The sequence below is a fragment of the Sinohyriopsis cumingii genome, chromosome 4, assembly GCF_028554795.1.
Source record: "Sinohyriopsis cumingii isolate HCF-2022 chromosome 4, ASM2855479v2, whole genome shotgun sequence".
NCBI lineage: Eukaryota > Metazoa > Mollusca > Bivalvia > Unionida > Unionidae > Sinohyriopsis > Sinohyriopsis cumingii.
Genome location: NC_142964.1, coordinates 88,810,381 through 88,829,606, shown reverse-complemented (window position 1 = coordinate 88,829,606; position 19,226 = coordinate 88,810,381). Strand labels below are relative to the sequence as shown.

General features: G+C 34.1%; 1 protein-coding gene across 1 annotated transcript; it reads right to left on the bottom strand.

The window, feature by feature from the left end:
• Positions 1-2,893: 2,893 nt before the first annotated feature.
• On the bottom strand, positions 2,894-19,219 carry LOC149801626 (putative oligoribonuclease; the record flags this gene model as incomplete). The annotated part of the gene is given in 7 exon segments (XM_089955896.1): positions 2,894-4,121; positions 5,768-5,821; positions 7,837-8,057; positions 11,042-11,119; positions 14,897-14,980; positions 19,096-19,188; positions 19,190-19,219. Coding segments are annotated over 7 exon segments (633 nt in total), but the record flags the coding sequence as incomplete, so codon positions are not given.
• Between the last annotated feature and the right edge of the window lie 7 nt (positions 19,220-19,226).

The following is a 19,226-nucleotide window of genomic DNA, read 5'->3' as shown; positions in this document are numbered from 1 at the left end:
ACCAATTCAACCTGTCATAAATCTGATAGACCAATTCAACCCATATTGTCATACATCTGATCGACCAATTCAACCCATATGTTATATGACAGACCAATTCAGCCTATATTGTCATACATCTGATAGACCAATTCAACCCACATTGTCATATATTTGATGGAGCAATTCAATCCATATTGTCATACATCTAATAGACCAATTAAATTCATACTGTCATACATCTAATAGACCAATTCAATCCACATTGTCATACAGCTAATGGACCAATTCAACCCACATTGTCATACATTTGATGGACCAATTCAATCCATACTGCCCTATAGTTGATGGATTCAACTTGTATTGTCATACATTCGATAGAACAATTCAACCCAAAGTCTGATAATAAATACAGTTGCTAGAGTATTGACAAACTCAACAAATCAACAGCATGATGATGTAATCAACATGCATATATTTCACTCATAATCATACTCAACAGAGACTTTGATTTTAAAAGTCTTTTAAATTTTATTAATTTTATTTGTATTAAAAGAGTACCTAGAGTACTAAAAATGTCAGATATTCCAGAAATTATTGCAGGTGGGGGTGGTGAAAGGCACTTTTTATTTTCACTCACCAGGTATAAAATATATCCCCCACTAGCCGAAGAAATTTTTATTTCTCCAAGCACCATCATGAGAAAAATGTATTTATTTGCAGGAAATTCAATATAGCATGAATGCATATTAAGATATAGTCAGACTCATCAAGCAGTGAGCATGTGACTGATACTTTTGCAACGATATTTTTTTCTGGTATCATGTAAATACCACATTGACATATGTTATCTGCTTTATTTATCTAGGTTGCTGGGATCTCCACAGTTTTTGGACTGTTGTTCTCCAAAAATATATGTTAAGAACTGTCCTTTTATTTTACAAAGATTAAATGATTCTCATTTATTATTTTTGAACTTTTTGCATAAGATTTGAAAGGCAGTTTCATTGGTATCACATGACTGTTGAAACTCTGATGTCATGAACTGGTTGCGCGAGTTGGGCAGTCATATGACTAGCAATGCAAATGGCAGGTATGAGGTCGAATTTCATCAACACTGTAGTTTCATCTGTCAGCAGATTAAATGCATAACAAATGCTATAGTCCTCCTCTAATAGATTTGATGCAGGAATGGGTTGATGTAAGGTCAACTGACAGGACAGCCAGTTAGCAACTACCCTATGCCAATATCACACTGTGTTGGTGAATTTCAATGTTTTGATAGGATACAAGTTCAAACCCCACATTTCAACATTTAACTAACAACTCATTTTTAATGTCCATATATCTAAAATGGGGTGGGAAATGTCAAAGGCAACTCAGGCTAGGTCAAACACAAATTGTTTTCTTCATCATGTTGTTCTTTTATATCAGCTTAAGTTCAATATCAATTCCATCATATGCTGAAAATTAACACCAAGCATAAATGAAAAATCAATTTTTGACCCCATGAAGCATATTTTGTAAATTAAGAAAAATCCCACCAGGAATACTATTTTAACTGTACTGCTGCCCATCCATCCCACACCATCATTTCTGGAATTTCTCTAATTGCGAATAAGATGCAAGATCACCCCATTAATATTTAATGACCTCACTCAAATTTGAACAACAAGCACAAGTCTTCTTCATAATATGACTCATCAACATTTTTATAATAGTAGCCATAAGTATGATTACAATCAGATACAAAACACTATCTCACATTTTCTTAAGAAGTTCAGCCAATCACATGCGAGATTACCTCATTAATATTTGCAGACCTTGCTCATAATAAAACTCAATGGATATCTTTATAATATATGCATATTTACCATCTTTGAAAAGCATTATTAGAAATAGATTCACTAAAATGTATGAAAAATATAAGCCAATCAGCAGCAAGATCCACTCATTAATATGATAATTTCACTCATAATTGTACCCACTTAAGACCCTGATGATTTGAATCTATTTATGAAGTTTACAAAGAACAAATTGGATTTACAATCTCAAGGATGATTACAAGCACAGCCAATGTCATATTAAGTTCAATTCTTTAATATGTTGATATAAGCCAATATTCCAAGTTTTATCAAAACCATATCAGAAATATGGATGGTGGTAACAAACTCGGCTGTTCAACTGCATGATCAAATTAATCGGTGTGAATCTTTCTCATTTGAACTCGTGAGATCTTGATCATACAAATATTCTAAGTTTGCTCCAAACTGGATTTTCAAAATGGTAACATGCTCAACCAATCAGGTGCAACATCAGCTCATTAATATGCATGGAACTTGCTCATTATCAAACTCTTCCAAGATCTTGATATAATCCCACATTAAAAATAATATCAAAACTGAATGAGAAATATAGTTTTAGAGTACTAACATGCTTAGACAGTAGGAGGTAAGATCATTTCATTAATATACATCAGGCATGTGCAGCTTCTTCCTGGGCATGAGCCAGATAGCGACTGTATGATGTACAAGTAACTGGATGAAACCATTTCACTGGCTAGATGCAGCCCGGAGGGAAAATATTCAACATGCCTAATATATATGGATTTAATTCCTTATCAAACTCATCATGATGATATAAGCTCACATTTCCAGTTTGATCAATTCTGTATCAGAAAACATTCAATAATGGTAATAAGCTAAGCTAAACAGACACATGATGACATCATTAATATTCATTTCATATTGGAGATCTTAATGACCTAAACCTATATATAAAGTTTGATCAAAAATGGATATGAAACATGCCTCCACACTGGTAACAGGGTCATGTCATAAGCTCATTTGGCCAGGTGAGCTAAGATTGCACATGCTGAATTTAAATATTAGAAGTAAAGGAAAACAAACATCACTCAAAATTTGCATATTTATATCTACAGGCCAAGCTACATATTACAGTACATAACAATATTTAGAATCAGCTTAGCTGAGGTGATTTACAAGCAAGTCCTGAAATAAAGATTTGAACAAGCTGAAATATGACTGTCCAACAGCAGATACAAAGGAACATAACCCTAAAAGGACATATTTATTGAAAGGAAGTTTCCAAATGAAACTGCATCACAATAAACAGATCTGTTCTTGAGGTGGTGCTCTACAGTTTCACATTTTGCGTAGGGTTAGAATTTTAAAGAGAATGAATTTCCCCAGATTTCCTCACTGGTTATACTGGCTACTTAAAAAAGACCTTGTATATCTAAGGTTTTGTTCAAAGAACCTTTAATTTCCTTTATTTTGGTGTATGATTGATGGGTGTAATATGAGTTAAAGAGTATACAGCTTGGCCTTAATCCAGATGTGCATCTTTCAAAAACTGCTAGCTCCACTTGGTCATTTTCACTCTCTGCACTTCAGAGGTAAATTGTATTTTTTTTAAAAAGAGCCAATCACTATTTTTTTTTTTTACATTTCATATATGCAGAAATTTATCCATTGCACTTTCAGAAGCTGGTATTGTCTAGCTGGGCAAAATTCCTTTTTCCTATTTTAAAAGGTGCTAAAGATAGTGTACTTTAGACTAATTCAGGCTGATCTTTTTAGCATAAGGGAGCAGTCATTTTAGTTACCAGTGTGCTTAGTTCATGTACAATTTCCATAAGTACAATATCCAAAAAACTGTCAGCAACATAACATCAAAGTAGCAGAGAGATATGCCATCATTCTCCACTGTGCATGTTTCGAATGCAAACAACTTTACCTTACATATGTCACTCTCTCAAAAGTGCATAATAACTGGTGAGCACCCCCTAAGCTCATTTGGTTTTGTGCAATTAAACTAGTTAGAAATTGCTCTAATACTTAGAGAGTTGGAAGGTCTACAAATTTATTTTGTAGATCAGGATTAAAACTTTTTTTGTAAAACAAACTCTGTAGACCATGATCTACTTTTATATAGTTCAGCTGAACATGCATTTCAAGGCATCTTATATATTACAACTGCAATAAACACAAAAAACATTTGGTCATCTCCTTCTAAATTATACCGCTTGAAAAAAACTTCTGAACTGTTATCCTTCTTTGAACACTGTCTGTCTGTAGTATTTCAATTCTTCTATACTTTCTTTGATGTCATCTAATGCCCTGAAAAGATTCAAATATAAATCACCTAAAAAAATGAATTACACATAAATAAGATCTGGTCATTTGACTACAAATATAAGAGAAGTTGCTATTGTTATGTCTGCTTTGTCACTGTCAGCTGACTGGTTCTTTTTTTTAGTAAGACTGGTCCCTGAAGAAAGGGTCAGAAACCAATTTATTACAGGTAGTAAATAGTCAGCTTACACAAATAATGATGGTGACATTTGATACAATGGATTACTGTCTGCTAAATTATCACACTGGTAATAAATCATAATTTTGCCAAAACATATATATTCAACTTTTTATTTTATTTTAATTTTCCATTGGTGGATAAATTGTATAGAAAAGATCAGAAGGGCTTAATCAAAATCAACTGACAAAAACTTGTTGTAGTAACAACTTGTTGCAAGAGCCTTTTTGCTCTAATGTACATAGTAAAATATTGTACAATCAAAACCAAGAAATATTTATAACTGGAATCCACATCCTGAAGTAAACTAGTAATTAGTACAAATTCATTTAACTTTTGTATTGGAAGCATCGGGGAGGGATTTGTTGTCACATTTACAACAAACTAAATCTGTGTCATGGTCATAACAACAGCTTCTGCCTCTTACATTTAAAAATACAGAATACTCAGATTAAGTACATTCAAAATTATTTCCAACTGAAAATAGTTAAACACTGGATCTCAGGATGTATATCAATGTACAAAAATCAAAGAGTAGTTGGTCACCCAATGTTTTGTCATCAAGGGCAACATCTGGACAGAAGAATCAATTAGATTTTGTACTGCAATAGATGTTTGCTGCAACTGATCTGTTTCTTGCATCTGCATATTGTACTCCAATAGATGTTTTCACTACAATTAATCTACTTACTGAGGCATTTGTGGCATCCAGATTTTGTACCCGAATAGATGTTTCCACTATGATTAATCTACTTGCTGAATCATTTGTGGCATCCGGATTTTGTACTCCAATAGATGTTTCCACTACAATTAATCTACTTGCTGAGGCATTTTTGGCATCTGGATTTTGTACTCCAATAGATGTTTCCACTAAGATTAATTTACTTGCTGAGGTATTTTTGGCATCTGGATTTTAAAATATTTCACACATATATCGTTAATGATATCAGCTTTTATAAAAAGCAATAAAATTTGTTAGTTACTGCATCAGAAATAAACCTACTTTAGCAAGTAGAACTTGATGAAAAATCAACTGAAACTAATGTATGTACCCATACACAGATTTCGATCATTTTTAAATTTTGCTAAGCGGATGTAATTCAAAAAGTTCATAAAATATATCAGTAAAAACATATATAACACTGATCTTGTTATTCAGGAAGTGATATTTGGGAAAACTGAAATGCCATTTTGAATCAACTGTATATACTTGCTTATAAGATGAGACCAACCACAAACTGCACAGACACAAATCTGCCATCATATAATGCGCCAGCAGATCTGGGTGTGTGTAGTTTGTTAGGAGTAATCAGTAAAACAGACAACATAGACTCTGATCTGCAGGTGCATTATGCTATGGCAGATCTAGATCTTTGTTGTTTGCAATTTGACTTGACTTATAAGCAAGTACACATGGTATGTTTTTATTTTATATCAGCATTGTGCTCTCTACCTGTGGGCATCCTTCTTCCTAGGGACATTTCCGAATTCTTCTGGATACCATCTCCTGTGAAGAAAAAGAAAAAAACGAGTCATTAATAGATAAAATGTCCCACATGTATCCCATGAAATATGGGCATATCCTACTGAAAGCACTGTCTACTCACTTTTAAATAGAGTCCAACTGCACAGACTCAGGTCTGCCAGTGTACGCTGTGCCAGAAGATCTGGGTCTATGCAGTTTGTAAGTACTAATCAGTAGAAGACAGACAGACTCTGGTCTGCTGATGCAGTATATGATGGCAGATCAGGGTATGTATGTTTGCAGATGGACTCAATTTAAGTGAGTAAATATGCTATCAGATGGCCCAACACTCTTAATTTGTTTACTACTTATGCTAGTACTTTATGATCCTGTAGGATCAATTTAAATGCTGTTGATATTACACTCCATAGTAACATAAAACATACTGAACAGAAAATTCAATACAAGGTACATTGCACTGATGCATGGTTATGATTCATCAGTCACTCATTTAATCACTGATTTGAATTAATTGTTATTAATCAAGCAGTGTATTTTAGAAAACAGTAAAAATTATTTTTTCCCCATAATTTTATTATCAATTTACCATTAATGTCGTAATTTGCATTTGCATTTGGCACATTTTGATCTTATAAGCGACTAATCAGCTCATGTGTAGTTTCCTGAACTAAAGCAAGCAAAGTGGATGAATTCTTGCGTATGATGAGTGTGCCCCAATTAATAGTCACACACCTGCAAATTTAGGTGTATCAGTGACTGAGTAATCAGTTAATTATTGCTTTGAATTTAGTCATTAATTAATCCATATTTTTTTAAACAAAATGATAAACTACTAAGATTAACTATCCCCATAATTTCAGGATCATTTTACAATACATTTTGTAATGTGGCATTTTAATTTGGCACCATTCTGATTGTATAAAGTGACTAATCTACTCATGACTGTCTTTTTAATTAAAGCAAGCAAAATGGATGTGCAAAATACAGATCAGCTAGTCAGCCAAAACAAAATTAGCTTCGATTCTTGATGTAATGCATCTCTATTTTTCACATTATTTTGGGAACAATTAAAGCCTAAAAACCGAGTACATTCTAAAAGTTGCCAATGTCAAACACTCTCCCAAGAGTGAGGTCATGAAGATTCAGGTTGCAAAGCTAGGGTTAAACTTAAAAGGGACTTTTCTGTGTTCCACTTTTCAAAAAACCCAGAAAATGTCATATTTAAAGCAAATCTTTTGTAAGTTTTGTATCATATCTGTACAGCCCAAGTTCCCTTTATCTCTGACCATGTTTATATACCTTGCCTAAAGGCTGAAACTCAGTCAAATAGGTACAAATCTTCCTAACAGATGACCTGTTGGAAAAGAATGTACTGTACCTTTTATGATATGTTAGCAACAATCATGCAAGAAAATAATTTAACACTTTTAAATTATGAGACATTATAAGATGTGCTTTTTCTTTTTTATCTCATTCAACATAAGCAATAACCCTCTTTTTATTCTTTTCAGAAGAATGTAAATTTTAATCATTTTTAATCATCGATTAATTAGAAACTTTCATCACTTATCACTTTTTGTTTCAAAAATGATTAATTAACCATGCATTACACTGTATTAAGCTACAGGACAAAGGGCAATAACTCTAACAAAAATTGCAGGAACAAAGTGTTTCACTGAAATGGGCATCTCCAGGTATTGACCATTATATCAGAATATTGTGCCACCCATGTAAAGATGGAAAGAAGGCTGTATAAACCAGTGAATATGAGGATTATTATATACCTGTGCCCCTTAGGCACCAAACACCACCCCTATGATCAACAAAGTGCTAAACCTCCGGACTCCTTCCAAAATACATCAAATCTCATACATATATACCAAGGCTATTGTCAAAACATACCAATACAAAGTAAAACTGCCATAGCCAGCTTCAAATATCCTTTAAATTTTATTATGGTAACAAGCCTGGAAAATTGGATGGACTACTTTGCCTGAAAGCAATTGATTAACTCTAGTGTTTAAGAGATTTCTCACATGCAGAGTTCTTTAATTGTGCTGACATCTACAATGCGGTAGTGGAGGTGTTGTGTGAAGTTGGGCATATACTTCATGAGGAAAAGTCTGTCTGTGGACACTGAATTTCCTGCTAGCGGAGATTTCCCAGACAAGGTATGCTGCTTTACAAATTCCAACATCTGCCTTTCTGCTTCTTGCAAAGAAATTTTGCTCTTCCTGACCGCTTCTGTCAAACCTGACTGGAAGACAAATTTAGTCAATTTCATTAAGTGAATTCGTGGAAACAGTATAACATTATTATGTAGTACATCTGTGTTATATTTTTCTATTAAATACATGTAATAACAGCAAACATACATTAAATCGAACACTGGATCTAAGTATACAGTTAATTGATTTATTTTTGTGGCCTTCAAACATTTTAGCAGTTTTGCAATAAAAACTTGATTTCATTTGTATTTAAAATTTGTGGCTATGCCCATACATGGCATTAATAGCAAATATATTTTACATCTACATTGGGCATTTTAATAAATGATCTGTCACAAAAATGAAAATTCATCAAAACTTGTATGACACCAAAAAATTCAATTAATTAAACATGATTTTTTTTTCTTCCATAAAAAAAGCTGAAATTTTTTAAAGGGGGGTTTGGGGGTCCTCCCCCAATGGGGCTCGAGGGTCAACTTATGATCATAAAATAAACCAAAATAATCAAAAAACTATTAAACTTACCAAAAATGTTAAACTTTACTTCAATAATTTCACAATATTCATAGTCACATGAATTTGTTCTCCAATACTTTTGATGCTGAAGTTATTTCATGTGCATGCCAGTGTTTACATCTTAATTAAATCACAATAATTTGTCAATTTTTGCAGCAAATATACTATAGTTCTCTCTATTCATAACAAATCTGTACAATAAACACCCATGTACATCAACAATATACAAATAATCCCATATATTCACTTGTCTTTTTCTCCTATGGACACAACCTGTTGATATGCCAGTCTAGCTCTTTTTATGGCATTGGCAAAGATTTCTTTAGCCTTCCTTTTTGTCACCAGTGACTTTTTTGTCTCAATGTGCAATCGTTTCTTTTCCTTCTCAATGAGAGCTTTTTTCCTTTCAAGCTGGTGCTTGTATTGGCAACATGCAGTGCGCATATTCTGACAGTGATACATCTGTTCTCTCATGCAAGAAATCTTTCTTCTTATAGTAACTGAATGCACTTTTCCCAGGTGCCTTCTGAGCTTCGATTTTTCATATGCAGCTTCTTTTGTAGGTGCTGTTCCAAACTCTTCCAACCATGATTACGGTAATTCAGATCTTTCTTGCAGAGGTCACAAAATGCCAGTCCTCTAGCATTCAGTTTTCTCATAAACTGACCAACTAAATTTCCGTCAACTTTTCGCTCCAGCCATTCCCACTTCCATACGTTTTTTAAAACCTTTATCTAAACTTTTCGTGTCAGGCTCTCTCTCAACAACTCGGGATGCCATGATTTGCAAGCATGCTTCTTCTTTCCATTGTCATCAGTTTCCATTACACGAAGATTCACTGGATGAATTTAAACATTTGACCAATCAGAATACTCTTCACGAGAGTTGTGTGCTAATATATGGAACAAATAATTTTCAAAGGTCATTGCGGAATGGGACCATACAGATCGTTTTATTTAAAAAATGGACCATATCAAGATAAATCTGATTCAGGTCAGGAGAAAAGCGGAGTTCTGCTTTAAAATGGAGAAAAATCATGTCTGATTAGTTTGCAGTGGTTTCCCTGAGGCATTCAATTTTAATTCCCTGAAGCATTAAATTTTAATTTCATTAGGCATTCAACTGTAACTACCTGAGGCATTAAATGTTATTTCCCTGAGGCATTCAATATTAATTCCCTGATGCAGTCAATGGTAATTGCCTGAGGCAAACAATTGCAATTCCCTGAGACATTCCATGGTAATTCCAAAGGGGAAACAATGGTAAATTCCTGAGTCAATTAATGGCAAATCCCTGAGACATTTAATTGTAAATTCCTACGGCATTCAATGGTAATTCAACTCCTTTCACTGATCTTTTTCTAAGTTGTTTAATGCACAAAACATAACCACACTTTATCATGTATTACACACCTGCCATGCATATAAATTATTAGTTTTCAAAAAATGACATTTTAAAAACATTTCCTATGGACTAAATACTTGTGAAGGATCCTTTATTTACAGCGAACTGAACAAGAATCTGATTTACAGGTAAATTGGTAATTACTTACTCTAAAACTCTCGTAATGAATATCTAGACAACAGAAAATTTCAAAACATCCAACCAAATGAATCTTAGGATATATGACTTGTAGGCTGAACAAATTTCCTTGTCCAGCAGGCCTGGATTTGCATGAGACCTGAAGGATAGGGAAATTTCATTGTACAGCTGGCCTGGATTTACATGAGACCTGAAAGATAGGGAAATTTCATTGTACAGCAGGCCTGGATTTGCATGAGACCTGAAGGACAAGGAAATTTCATTGTACAGCAGGCCTGGATTTGCATGAGAGCTGAATGATAGGGAAATTTCATTGTCCAGCAGGCCTGGATTTGCATGAGACCTGAAGGATAGGGAAATTTCAATGTACAGTAGGCCGGGATATGCATGAGACCTGAAGGATAGGGAAATTTCATTGTCCAGCAGGCCTGGATTTGCATGAGACCTGAAGGATAGGGAAATTTCATTGTACAGCAGGCCTGGATTTGCATGAGACCTGAAGGATAGGGTCTGGCAATGCAAGTAATTTACTACTAAAAAGACATACACTCGAGTACTAACCATCATTAAAGATTCAGCTGTCTAGTGTAAACCAATCTCTTGTCCGCAATCTTTGAAAACTGAAAATGATGGAAAACTTGGGAACAAGATCTGGGCTTCCAGAACTTAGTTTTAAAAATTCTAATGTGATTTATCTTGCATGTGAAGAGTGCAGTGAAAGAACACTAATTTGCTTGTACAAAGACTTGGGTTTCATCTCTGGTGACGACATGTACGAGCCATTGATTACGCATCCAAGGTTGGTGATTTTCTCTCTGGTCTTCAGTTTCCCTCATCTAAAATGACCAACTCATATATTACTGGGCTTTTTGTGTGCAAGTTCTTGATGCATGTTGTACAAATTCTTTAACACGTTTCAGATTTTCAAATAATGTCTGATTTAAAGATACGTAACCTGGCCATGGTGTACTCGGCACCAATCTCCCATGTTATCCATCACTTCTTTGGGCTGGTGGATGATCAAGTCTGGAGCCTAATGAAATATTCAAGAAAATATATATCATTATGATGCTGCATAATTAGCATATTTATCATAGGACTGGCCTGGGGAGGCCTTTCTAAAAAATATTTTTGAAAAAAAACGGGGGTGGTTTTATCATCTGATATAGTATCTTTTTTTTAATCAAAATTTTATACAATTCAGAATTGGGTTTATCTCTGATGATAAACTTTACAAATAATAATTCCAATAAGTCTCACGTATCACATGGTTGTAATATCTTGCACAGTGATAAACAAAAAAGCTCACAAAATATGGACAAAATTAGATTTTTCTCTGTCAGATTGTTTTGTACAAAGTAAAAATTTTCCTCAGAAAAAAGCTGCTCCAGCTTATATGTTTTCATATTTACAGAATGACTGAAACATTGGCACATAAATGTGTCTGAACCAAAATAATGCTATCTTGCTAGTTTTTCTTCATAATATTTTACAGCTTCAAAAGTAATACACAAAAAACCTGCAAATAATATGATTTGTTGCAATATTCCATTTCAAGATATTTACTCACTAGTTAAAGTGATTTCATGTAATTTGTGATAATTTATGATACTGCTATGTTGTGACATGGAATCATGCGGTTAAAAGAAAGTCTTTTTTTTTTAATACTAAATTTCTAATTTTTGCATTAATCTTATACAAAAACAAATACAGACCTTTGTTGAGGTGAATTTTTAGTTTTATGAACCATAAACCCATCATACTGACCTCCACTTTGGATCAGTCAGTACAAGGTTTACTGGTTCCTAAAACTATTCACCTCAAACAAGGTCAATATTTTTATATTGTCATTACTGTGTGCATACTCTGTGCAATCTGTAATTTACTGAAGTCTGATAAAAGTGAATTCATATAATACACTGATTGTATTTAGAAGCAATGAAAATAAATGAAATAAGAAACAAAAAGAAATTATTCCAATTAGAAAGAATATTTTCTTCAGCCAACCCATAAAGGTACCTTAGCCCCTGTCTAGCATTCTAAGAAACACCTAGGCATAAAGGTACCTTAGCCCCTGTCTAGTGTTCTAAGAAACACCTGGGCATTTGTTGTTGTTGTTGTTGTTCTAGGGTTTAATGCCATTTTTCAGCACAAGATAGGCTATACATGGCGGCCAGTATAACTGGTGGAGGAAGAACACTGGAATACCCAGGAAAGAACCACCGACCCACGAGAAGCTACTGGCAGGCTTTCCCACGTACCCACGCCTGGGCATTTGTAAAAATTCAGTCCATCATGCCGTTAAATAATGTTGAATAGGTGGATGGATGCATGGATAGACAGATTAAAATAATGGAAGATTTTCAAAAAAAGGAAACAAGAAGAAATAAGACTGCCGGAAACAGATGCTGACCCCAATACAAGCGATCATGTAAATTGAGATCTCTCTGACTTTTGTAACAATGTTCCAGGCAAAACAAAAGGTAGGGGCATCCATTGCCACTGTTTCAATTACTTCCTCCCCACTGCTTTTAAGTGGGCTTGTATGACCCTTCATGCTGATCACTAAAATACCGGAAATCACACAACTGTAGTGAGCATATAATATTCATGAATCCAGTGAGTAAACTTTTGCAATGATTTCATGCTTGCTAAATTATATTATGAAAATATGTGACTCACAGAAATACTGACATGAATCTGGATGGACAGTTTTGAAAGTTTGCAAGAAGGGGTAGATATTAGCTGTCATGAGTTTATAACTGACATGTTGTTTGACTGTCTAAATTTTATTTTAATGTCTCTTTGTCGAAGGCAACAAGCATACAAAATTCCTATTACTTGCTTATGAGTAATTCACTAAAATGTTGGGTTGCTAGTATAATAACATTAAAGACTTGCTAAAATTTAATGATGCTAATGTAATTTAACTGACAGTCCCTCATGAAAATTGTGTGACTGAAGTAATTTAACTGACAGTCCCTCATGAAAATTTAATGATGCTAAAGTAATTTAACTGACAGTCCCTCATGAAAATTGTGCAACTCTGAAGTAATTTAAAATAATTTTGATATACTTACAAGGTTTGTACATTCCCAGAAAAGTATTGCTCAAGAACTTCCATAAATTTTCAAGAGGCATTTTCTCTTACAAAAACAGAGCTTTATTAAATGTTATTTTATTTAACCATGCACAGACACATAAGTAGAAGAAAAAAAAACCATCATGTAACTAACTATCCCACTACTACATGGTACAAGGGACAGTTTTTATGTAAATATTTGATGTTGCATACACCTGCATAATATAAAAATTCATAAAAAATGAAATACATGAGTGAGGTCAAAATAGTCCATCTTTTTAGATAGGTATAATAAAGCAAAACATAAGAATATCATTCACTTGACCGGACGAGTCAGTGGAAATTCAAGGAATAAAAAGCTGATGCACCCCACCAACAAATTTATACATGCATGTCAGAACACATGCTCATGGTGCAAACACAAGCCATTTCCCTAGGTGATAATTTGGAAAAACATTGTGTACTTAATAGTTTAATGCAGTTCAAAATAGTTGTGATCCAGGCAGTTTTGAGATATATTAGCTGTCTTGAACCAACATGTCTACTGCTATAAGTGGCTTGCTCTGCTTCCTCTCTGACTATTGGTATTTCACTGGTTACATACTGTGCAGTGACTATATGAGGTGTACAATGCCTCACATCAATTTCACAAACAACACAAGCCGATAAGTCCAAATTCACAAATATAACCATATATTTAGTTATTACACAAATAACAGCTCAAAAAGTCACACCATAACCTTAAGTTAAGATATCTGCCAGAGACCAATTTACGAAACTGTTCCCTGCCACCAATGGCACTACTCCAACTAGTCATTAATCCACCCAAATTTAATCCATTTTGTATTTATCTATACATTCATTTTGGAAAATATTTAAATAACAAAAAGTCTGAATTTAAAAAGTAATACTGTTTATATAGTGTTGATGTTTTGCATTAACAAAGATAAAATCAGGTGGTTTTGGGAACAAATCCATGGAGTTTGTCAAGAAATTTGAGGAATTTTCAATGACAAACCCAACTTTTAAAAATTCTGAGAACTATATTAGAGGAATTTTCAAAGTTGCATGAATTACCCATACCATAATTTAACTTTCAGATGTGGAGAACCACCATTTGTTGAATTCACTGTAATAACAAGCCATGAATTTAAACATCCAAAGAAAAATATCTTTCTCATGCATGCCATTTCTGCTGGAGGGAATTCCATGAATCTATGCACCATTTTATCCTCGCATATTCATTGGATCCAAATGCAAAGACCCAGATTTACCACCGCATGATGCACAGGCAGATGTGGGTCTATGCAGTGTGTGTTAGAAGTAATCAGTAGAATAAACAGCAAAGTCCCTGATCTGCTGATACATTATATGATAACAGATCAGGGTCCATATTGTCAGCAGTTGCACTTGAATATAAATACCGAGGCAATATTTTGCAAAATCGAAACAATTATGCCACACAAATTAATTCACTGTATTTTCATTGTTTTTTTCATTAGAGGAAATAATATTTTCTTTACATCTGCAGTTTTAAAATGGGACAAGATATCCAAATAATGTGTCAAGGAAAGTGTCCCTTTATAGTCTACAAGGATTTTCCTAGAGCATGGCATCATACTCCTATTTTCTGCTCAGTGAGCAAGATAGCAAATCATAACATATCAGGGTGAAAATTCACAATTAACTGTTCAGCAAGAACATTCCAGGAACAAGAGTAGTACATACCTCTGCAACAACATTTAGATCCTTATCAGTAACTACACAAGCCATCTCTAAAATATGCTCCTTTTCAATATCTAGTCCTGACATCTGAAAAAAAACCCACCTCCAGATCAGTATCATAGAATTATTTATTGCAGAATAGACACGGGATGGAGTCATTTCTAACATATCCCAGTATGAGTACAAATGTGTGTACTTCTGATTTTCCTAATCAGGAGTACAAGAACTTTTCAACTGTACAATACTCATGAATATGAAGAAGTACTTTGAACATGGCACTGTACAGAGAGCATTGTGCTGACGTGCCATTAACCCCTACAACTGCTTCTTGCAACTGTAGAGAATTCATAAGCCTAAACAAATACTGTTTGGATGAAAGAAAAAGATCATATTTTCACAGCACACCTGAGTCCTTTGTCCTAAGAATGATTTATTTTTCATGATTTATTGTTCAAAGTCAGTTACTTTATACACTCACTTATATGTTGAGTAGAACTGCAAACAACAAAGATCCTAAACTGCCAAAGCAGGATGCACCTGCAGATCAGGGTCTATGATGTTTGTTCTTTGGATGACTCCTAATAAACTGCACAGACCCAGATCTGCAGTCTATTATGTGACGACATCTGTGACTGTGCAGTTTGCAGCTGGACTCAACTTATGAGTATATGTGGGGGTTTTTTTTGATACCATACAGTTACTTATAAATACAAAGCAAATATTCATTCAGGTACATACCAGAACTACAAGGATAAAAAAACATTTGACGTACATGATCCAGAGGATCCTGTGAAATTAAACGCAAATCCTATGACTTCCTTTATAGATGTTATCTTAAATTTTGACTTAAAGTTACAATTTTATTTGTTTATTCATTTATTTTTCAACTCTACTAAAGAAAACATGCTTGACCGACTAATTGTGCAGTGCATCAGTGACTATACGTGAATATCTCTGAATAATTACATTAGTTTGCTGTTCACCTAAGCCAGTGCTGTCCAACCCATGACCCGCATGCGGCCTGTGGGCTGATTTTAAATGACCCGCCAGAGCTTAAGCAGCTGTACAGTTGTTGCTTTTCAGTTTTCTGCTGCAGCCCTCGGCATCAAGAACAACATTTTTCAGTGGCCAATGGTGTCAAAAAGGTTGGACAGCACTGACCTAAGCACATGTGTATTTCCAAGTGGAATAAAGAACAGAAAACAAACTTCTAATTTAATGTTGAAAACTATGCTTTATAAAAAGAAAAAGATGAGAGGCCAAGTCAATAGATTGACTCTAGATAAATGTTTGTTTCTTGTTTTGATTGGTTTTAATGTACTTTCAACATTATTGGCTATATCTTGCTGAGGAAATGAGATCTAAGTGCCTTGCTCCAAGGACACACCATAACAGCTAATCTGGTCTTGCCTGGGGAGTTATCGAACCTACAACCTTTTGATTACAGGTCAATTGACCTACCAGCTGAGCCACTGTGGCTTCCTGGATAAGTGAACTCGTAAGTTTTTCTCTGGGGCAAGTCATGTGACACCTGTACAAACACGATTATTTTAATGTACTGGTCAGGACCTATTGGTCATGTTCTTAAATACTGATTTACATATACCCCCAATCAAGAAATGAGATTTACATCTAATCAAGAAATGAGATTTCTATCTAATCAAGAAATGAGAGTTATATCTAATCAAGAATGAGATTTACATCTAATTAAGAAACAAGATTTACATCTAATCAAGAAATGAGATTTCTATCTAATCAAGAAATGAGATTTACATCTAATCAAGAAATGAGATTTACATCTAATTAAGAAATGAGATTTACATCTAATTAAGAAATGAGATTTACATCTAATCAAGAAATGAGATTTATATCTAATCAAGAATGAGATTTACATCTAATCAAGAAATGAGATTTATTACTAATCAAGACTAAGATTTATATCTAATCAAGAAATGAGATTTACATCTAATCAAGAAATGAGATTTATATCTAAACAAGAATGAGATTTACATCTAATCAAGAAATGAGATTTACATCTAAACAAGAAATGAGAAGAACAATCAATTTAACAACCACAGAATCATCAAAATCAGTGAAGTATTTAGATTACACCAAAACATAGTGATTTAAATTAGATTATACTGAACTATATCTGGACTTCATCCAAAACAAAGCCGATTAAACAATTTGAAGTTAATATCTTAAATGACAGCATGAAAATGGATGATGAAATATTATATGATGGAATCATCCACCTAATTTTCAAGGCAGGGTCAGACAACTTTCTTTTATGATACTTTTTTATAATTAAAACATCCAATCTTCTACTGTTTGGAGAGTTTGACCACTGGGTTGAAGATGAAAACCTCATGTTAATATGACCATTCATTCAAATGAATTAGAGAACACATTTTCATTATGTTCACTGTGACAGCCAAATCTGAGGTCAGATCAGCACCATTTTCATTTAGAATGAACTAGATATCTTAATTAGTCTTCTGGAAAAATCCAATGTTGATATGACTTTCCATTTAGGAGTAGCAGCAACAAGATTCTCAAGATGGCTGTCATAGTGGCCATATTGGATGCCATATCAGCAGCAGTTTAATTTAGAACTAACTAGACATATCATAAAGTCTTTAAGTGAAACTGATGCCCAAAGGCAAGCTAATCAAAATAATGAAAACATTTGTCAGCCACTGAAATTGCTTGTCTTATGCTTCTTTGGCAATGACTGCGCTCAGTTAGCTAGCTTGGGATGTGTGCAATTCAATCAGCCTAAAATCAACCATAACAACCTTTCTTTTATCATGGTAGTGCCACTATGTATTAATGGCATTGCTACTCTTAAAAATATCCATTAAAATAAGTAAGTATGCCATGATACAAAATCAATCAAATGTGTTCTCTACATAAAATGGAAGATGGAAATATACATTCCAGCACCCACTTCACAAGAACTTGAGTGCAAAATTCTGAAAAATACATTAATTCATTAAACTGGAATATTTTGAAGATTTTAGTTGGACAACCATGCCTTTTGAAAATGTTTCTACCACTATCTGAGCTGGAATACTGGTTACTAGAAACACCGAAAAAAAATTTCAAAAACCAAAATTATTCACATGTTCTGGGTGTATATATTGGTGTACATCCTGGTATTATGATTCATAATTCTATGAATAATAATAATAAAGTGTGTGTGTGTGTGTGATTTGGATTTTAATGTAGCTTTAACAATTTTCCAGTCATATCGCTACGATATCTGCAGTGTGGCAGTTTATAGTGATGTCTAGTACTGGGACATCATGTCGCAGGCATGCAGCATGATGTCCCACCCAGCCACATTATCTTACCACCAAGCTCAGCAGTCCTAACACTGACCTCTTAATGCTAAGCACCATGTGAGGCAGCTGCAAGTACCATTTTTGTAAGTCTTTGGTATGACTCTGCTGGGTTTTGAACCCACGACCTCCCACGTCCGAGGTGGACATTCTTACCAATAATATTAATAATAATAATCATGATAAGCAAAACAAACTCTGATTTAAGCGATTTCGACAATTTACTTTTTACCAATATCTGGCACAATTCATGTAACGATATCACTGTCGTACTTGATTTTACTTGACTGGCCATGTATCAAAACTGCGAATCGGTCAGAACTTAAATTATGAGCGAGATTATGATTGTGAAAATCCAGAATGTGTATTTATATGTTTTCAGTGGCAACATATACTTATGTGTTTTAAAGTAAATAAAGACGTAACTGTCATACAAAACGAGGTTATATCTGTCCTAACATGTATAACCAAGTTTTCATTACACAAGTAGATGTAAAGTTCCTAGAATAATCACTAAAATAATTTTTTTGTTGCTTTTTATTGTAATTGTTCAAAAATAGCAAATCATAATACATTTATCTTCACGAGTATTATGCTTTAAAAAAATGTCTATTTCGGTTTTGAGTGTATTTCGGTATTTCTAGTAACCCCTGGAATACCACTCCATTTCTCTTTATTACAGCAAAGAAAGGTCAATTTAATCTCTCTCTCTCTCTCTCCAGACTACAGGGGCTCGTATCACTGCTTACAATTTACACGTCATGCATTTAATATGTCTGTGTGTACTATACGTACGACTGATAGTAAAACTGTAAGCAACGATACGAGCCCCTGTGGCTCAAACACAACATAAAGAACCTCGAGATCCACCCAGATGATGCGGTCCTTCTTATCTGTTTCAGATCTGGGCGTTTTTGCTTCACTCTCAACGGACATTGCTCTTTCAAAGGCGAAAATACTTGATGAATGAGGACGGAAACGAAAATTTC